The sequence below is a fragment of the Aplysia californica genome, unplaced genomic scaffold (genome assembly GCF_000002075.1).
Source record: "Aplysia californica isolate F4 #8 unplaced genomic scaffold, AplCal3.0 scaffold00193, whole genome shotgun sequence".
Classification (NCBI taxonomy): domain Eukaryota; kingdom Metazoa; phylum Mollusca; class Gastropoda; order Aplysiida; family Aplysiidae; genus Aplysia; species Aplysia californica.
In genome coordinates, this window is record NW_004797463.1 from 354,615 (window position 1) to 361,546 (window position 6,932).

At 40.8% G+C, this 6,932-nt stretch overlaps 1 protein-coding gene across 1 annotated transcript in view; it reads right to left on the reverse strand.

The window, feature by feature from the left end:
- The window catches only part of LOC101856266 (cocaine esterase), a 10,946-nt gene extending 4,362 nt beyond the window's left edge, over positions 1-6,584 (reverse strand). Inside the window, exons 1-2 of the mRNA XM_005098772.3 lie at positions 5,683-6,584; positions 190-1,343 (exon numbers count right to left, since the gene is read on the reverse strand). Of these exons, the coding sequence (XP_005098829.1) occupies positions 190-388 (199 nt within the window). The 5' untranslated portion in view covers positions 389-1,343; positions 5,683-6,584. The remainder of the gene's footprint in view (positions 1-189; positions 1,344-5,682) is intronic.
- Positions 6,585-6,932: the final 348 nt, after the last annotated feature.

Here is a 6,932-nt window from a genome sequence, read left to right on the forward strand (position 1 = left end):
AGAGAGAGAGAGAGAGAGAGAGAGAGAGAGGTTGGGAAGGAGAAAGAGGGGGATTGGGAATGAGACAGACAAGGGAGAAAGAGAGAGGGGGTGCGAATCGCCTCTCCCCCCACCCAAAAAAACCACACTCACAAAAACCAAAAACGAGGTATCGAAAGAGATTAAAGTGATGCAAAAAGAGTCTCCTACCTGTTGGGGGTTTAGCAAAAGGAATACCCGCGAACATTGCCACCGGAATTGAAGGTTCAAAAACCACTTTTCCTTTTAGTGTGCCGTACGTTGTGTTGGCCCAAAGGAACGTGTCATTCGTCCCTCCGGGACCTGCTGGCAGATTTCCATTGGTCAGTAAGGTTGTACACAGAGACTGGAGTAGCCACGCTGAAGCCATAATGTCCCGTAGAATGAAGAACGTAAAGACTACAACAGGCCAGTTACGGCTTCTGGTAAATTGTTTTTGAGAAACTGGCTTATGAGTAGCCTAACTCAGAGGTACACGGCTTCTGTTAAATGTTTTTGAGACTCTGGCTTATATATTATGTAGCTCAGAGGTTAACGGTTTCTGATGAATTTTGCTGAGACACTGGCTTATATATGTAGCTAGAGGGCACGCCCGAGTGGTTATAAATAAACCTATAGAAATCCAAGGGCTTCCCCTAGTCATTGAGATTGGCAATCACTTTTTTTCTCAGCACGCACCCAATGTGGGAATCATAATGTAGGCCAAGAATTTCGTGACTCTTTATTTACCCTTTGAAAACAAACCTTCCGCAGAGCTGCTTGAGAATGGGACGCACCCTCGAAGAATCAACCTATTGTTTGCCATCCTTGTATACTTTTATCTAACATTCTCATGCATACGACATAACTTCCTGTTAGCAATACTCTATAAACTCAACACCACTATTCGCACAGTTTTCGACCCCTAGCCTAGTGAGTGTTGAATTGTAGTATATCAATGCCAAAGAATTTAAGTTTTCGATTCTTAGGGTACAGACAGGGTGGATGCGCCTTGCTGGATTTTTCAGCACGTCTTTTTTAAAAATGATTTGATAACGCAACACTCCCAAGATACTCTTATTAACTCAACACCACAATTCGCACAGTTTTCGACCTCTAGCCTAGTATAGTGAGTGTTGAATTGTAATACGTGAATATCAATGCCAAAGAATTTAAGTTTTCGTTTCTTGGCATACAGACTGAGTGGACGAGCCTTTTGGATTTTTCGGCGCGTCATTTTGATGGTTTGATAGCGCAACGATCCCAAGGTGCCCGGTGAGAAAGGAGTGGAGGCGTCTTTCCTTCGAGAGGTTGACATTTCGCCGCTCTTACGTCGCAGCGTGTATCTGTGGAAAATAAGAAAGGTCGTTTCGCCGCAGATTGAATTCGACTACAACTACAACCAGATTTAATTTAGTACGTTGCGAGTATGCCCCTGCTCACCAACTGGGACGTGGAAGTAGGAATCTGACAGTCCTCCAAGTTTTGTACAATGTAAAGTCTGGTCGTTGGTAATGATTCTTGTAGTTTTGTTCGTTATCTATAAATGGCCTGCGTAGATTCTGGAACTCTCAAGGCAAACATTTAAAGTTTCCGACTTTTTTTTATAAAAACGTTTGATGCGGCTCATCTGGTTCATAGAGCGATCGTTTGTTATTGTACAAACTCGTCATTAGATCAAGAACAAGGGACGACGAAGGCGTTTTTCAATGGTTCTTATCTTGTCATGGTTGCATAAAGGGCAACAAGCCCGATGTCGATATTGGGTGCACCGTACAAATCAAAGAAGAAATGTGTGGAGAGTACCATCAACTAATGGACAAAATACTTGGAAGCCAACTTATTTTTCCACTCACCGTTTATTATTAAATTCTGTTTCTGTAGCTTTTATCACAACTGTCATAAAAACATTTTCTTTTTTTTTAAAAACTGCCTGAATCACTGCTTCCGTGTCCATTTTACACGACGTTGTGATAAAACGAGCTTACAAACTTCACACTACACACACTATAGTATGGTAAAAAATTCGTGGCCCAACGTATTGTCAAATCTTTCCTCAGCTATTGAACATAAAGTCTCTTTGTTTTTGCTTAATGACTTGTCAAATTGTCTGAACAAATCTATATTTTTTGTAAACATCTGCTGACTGTATTCTAGTAAATCCCTTAATAAATACTAATTAAAGATCCTAGTGAGTAGTTTTTACAAACTTTGGAAGGTTTAGGGTTGGGACAATATCGCTTTAAAAAGCAAGTCCTTTATTATTTTTTTTAATGCTCGCAACAGCATGCTTATAGAACTCATGTTTTCAGAACCTGAAGTGCATAAAGTGTAGACTATAAAATTAATTTCTTGTAGCACATTTTGCCAGTAAAAAGTATCACTGGTGAGCTGTGACGTAGGCCACGCGCGTAAGTGTGTCTGAGAAGCGGGAAATGATGTGAATATCGCATTTTTTCGTCTGACGTAGATTTGTAATATTATTAATATAAAGTATGCGTATTTATATACGATTTTGAAAATCTAGCCTCTATTATTGTGAAACAATAATTATGATTAGATTAAGACAAATTGATACAAACTGCGGAGCAAAGTATGGGTCTCATTGATTCACCCGTTAAAGAAATGTATTTGAGGATACGCTGTGCCATGAACTTTTGACCGCACTATAATATAGGCCAAGATCTAGCATCGACGCGTCGGCGCCCAGTCTGTCTGTTCACTTATAGGGGGGTGGCCACAATCGCGATTAGGTCGGGTCGAGTCGGGTCGGGTCGATCTGGTAGGTCGGGGCAAGCCAAATTGAGGGCGTAAAGCGGTCATCGTGGCACAAACCGATCGGGTTTGTTTTCAGGCCTGCGAATCGCGGGATCGGGTGGTTTGCAGCCAATTACAACAAGTCCGAGTCACGTTTCCATGTTGACACTCAAAGTGCGGTGGCGTTCTCTTCGAAAAAGTGCAGACTTAGCCAACAGATTTATCCTACTTGTGTGAAAACAATGAAAGCGAATTAACAAACTGTGTTATTCCTATTCTTCTTGTTGAGAAAAGAAAGACTTCTGGGGATCCTTTTTTGGCCGAGTGAACTAGAGCTATCGTCTTATTAACGATCTTTGATAATAGAAAGGTATCGATGAAACTACTGTAACCAGGTTTATGGGATTCCAGGCTGCTGCATCACTGAAACAGGTAATTGCGGAAAGGAGCCTTAGAAGCGATTGAGGTTAAATGTTTCTCTACTTTAACTTCCAGGTCGTCAGGTACAATCGCGGGGAGGTTGTAGTATGCACCGACACCACCACAAAACGACCCAACCCGACGACCCGATCCGACCCGACCTTGATCCGCTCTCGCTAGTGGGCACCTCCTATTAGAAACCTCAGAAACATCCGCGGCTTCCATCGTGAAAACTGCTGATTACTCGAGCCCAAACACTAACAAACTGACAAGATCTTTCTCTGTCAAAAACTGGGTACTCATTACTACCTGGATGAAGTAAGAAAAATTCGTGCAAAGTGATCTTCCCTAGGACCAAACGTCAGGCCCCTAACAGGATATTAACCGACGATCTTACGGTAGCCAGCCCGAGAGCCCAACCACTAGTTCATCGACACCACAGATTATTTATTTACACATATACATCAAGTAAAACATTAGTTGGGTAGGGGTGTGTTGTGTCACTAGATTCCTTTAAACTGTATAGCGAAACAATCCTTAGAAATATATATAAGAAAGTGTAGGTCTCAAAGTAAACGGAAAAATATTTATATCATCAGACATGCCGATAACACAGTTTAAATTGCAGATTAAAAAAAAAAAGACCTTGAATTGCTTCTAGATACTTTTGTAATGGAAAGTGAACGTAAAAGGATATTGTTGAATGTGAAGAAAAGCATAATGAATGGTAATATCTGAACCAAACATTAAAGCCTATTTGTATTCTCTTGAGCGAAGGTGAAGAGATCAGAATAGTTTTACGAAATATCTAGTTTTTTTTATAATTGCAGCTGATGCCAATTGTTGCACACAAATAGAATGAAGAATCGCAATAGCTCAAGACAGATTAAAATAAAAAGAGTCCAATCAGTAAAGATGTACAAAATCCCAATGTGTACTAAAAGAAGGAATATAAAAGTCTATAATATTAAAGTGGTCAACATTTGTGAGGCAGCGTGGTGGAATCAGACTCTCGTCAAAATAATCAAAGTGAAGAAACTTGCGTTTTTCAGCGGGTTTTGGAATTTTTATCAAAATTTTGTTTTTTGGCTCAAAACCTTTCTTGCCCATTAAAGAACTCATTTATGAGTGGATTTTTCTGAAAAATGTTGATTGAAGGAACAAGAAATATAGATTTTCTAGTTACCACGGACTCTTAAGCTAAGGAAATAACTAATCTTTGGCGGCCATTTTCTCACTAATATTACCTCTGAAAGCAGGTGACCCCTACCTCCTTCATTCTCAAATATTCCGACTTTTATTCAAGATAAATGGATATTTTTTTCATCCAAATAAAGACACGTGAACATGCTTGAAGATGATACCAATAACTCTACATGTCCAAAAATTGTCCAGAGCCTGATTCTACCACGCTGCCTCACATTTGTGTACGGCTTTGACTATTAGACAATGACCACAGATAGTGGAATTGAAATAGAGGCAACAGAAATGTGGTTTCTTGGGAGACTTTTAAGAATATCACAGAAAGAAAAGAATTCGAACGAAGAAGAACTGAAAGCAGGAGGCATGACATAGGCCGCTTACTGGCAAGAACATAGGAAGTTACAAGCTATTTCTAGGATATCTGAATTAACATAATTGCTTTAAATGCCTTGCTCTCAGTGGTTTAAAAAAATAGAAGGCAAACTAGACGGGGGTAGACTCAAATTAGCTTTTTTGGAAACCCTGAAATAATGGATGACAGGGTAGCACCAGTTTTCAAAGAGCATCCGAGCTGAGAAATCAATGGAGAACCACCATCTGGTTTTTTAGTTAAGTAAGAGTTTTACGGCGCTCGTAACTGAATAAGGTCATATGAGCGGGCGAAACATATTAAGTTGGTTGCATTCACAACTGTAGTTCATAGCACCGTTAAGTTCGGGTCAACGATCAGAACCGTGATCGCCAATATCTCATATCTGTTTCATATTTGTCACCTTATGATGATTCATATCGAGACATAAGGCAGCGGAGGGGTGTTGTCAGAGTTATCTTTTCATGAAGACTGAAGTATCACTGCAGTTTGCCGAACCTTGATGAATACATTGCAGATTGCAATGTAAAGCGTACGGAACGGATTAACGAGTAAATTTCCTCTTTGGAAAGTGGTGGCACAGAGTTCCCCACGTCGTATGGATACGAAAGTAAAACACGACGTACGGATAGAGTTAAGACAGTGGATAATCACCTACAACGACAGCAGCAAACGTTACTTATAACTACATGACACTGGGCAGAAAGGCAAGGTTCTGATGTTGCTTGATCGACAACGACAACGACGACGACAACAAAACAACAACAACAACAACAACAACAACAACAACAACAACAGCAGCAGCAACAACAACAACAACAACAATACTAACAACAACAACATCAACAACAACGTCATTCTAACTTAATAAATGAACTGCAGAAACACGACAAAAACATTGGATACTGATACCATGATCAATAATAAGGGCCTACCATTAAGAGGATGTATTCGCTTAGCACAGCCACTGTTCCCTGGTCCTCCGAGCTCTGACTATTAAAAGATCGAGACGTAATGTAATGCATCTCGTCTAGCTGTATTCTATAGTGTAAGATACTTCACCACTCGTAACAAAGAAATACATGTGCAGTAAACAACCAGTAGCTGTCCCCACGTCGTTTTTCCCTTGTCACTCTCTCTCCCCGGTAACGATGACTATCTTCCTCGCCACGCCCGAATCGAGCTCGGCACCTTTTCTGAACCAGCTTAGCTACTTGAGGGGAAGAAAGAAAAACAGACGGGTTCGCGTCGTCCCAAAATAGAGGACACATGAGGCTGAATTTTCCACTCTCAGGCTCAAGATACAAAAGCCAAGGTTCGCGTTATCTTTTAGTTCTTCCAGAAAATGACCTCGTCTCCAGTGCCCATGACTCTACGTTTGAACGCAGGCTGAACATAACAAATACCTGAATGCCTGCACACAATAGTCTTTGAGACTGCTCTTTTGCTCTATCATTTATACGTTTCCTCCTATAGCGTGGCCCAAATATTGACATGCCGCGCAAATAATAACATTATCGGGAGCGTTTACGAGAAATCTTTTCACGTTTTTATGCGTATGTGAACACATGAGTGCGAACCGCGTTATACGTCCTGCCTGTGTTGATTTAAATTCAGTGAAGCGTTACAGCGTGGGAGTATCGCAACTTTGTTTTCATGTACAGGATTTGACATCTTTTCTGAACCAGAGTTTCTCCTTCATTGCAGCAGAAAGAAACCAGCCCAAGGGGTCATGCTGCCTGTCAAAATGGGAGGCACGTCGGCCCGAATGTTCCACTGCTGGAACCAAAATACGGAGTCCAAGGTTCGCGTTTATGAACTTTTTCAAGCCCTATCAGTGCATTCTTTAGTTAACCATGACTCAACCTTGAATACCAGCTAATCGCCTGTATGGGCATTTCCTTTTAGTTTAGTATGGTGTTTTACGGCGCACGCAACTGCATACGGTCATATGACGCGCGCATTTCCTTTGTGTTAAGTTTTCACGTTTGTCCCATAGCGACGTTGCTCAGCTCACATTCATTCAACAAATTAATAAACAGGAATTTTTGAAATAAAAATCTTTTTCATCTTGTAAATCCTTCTTTAGTTGTACCCAAACTAATCCTCCACTGCCCTATTGTATTTGGACTTTTGACGTCCTACAATGCGTTACAAAGAAACAATTTGAAAGGGGGGGGGAGGA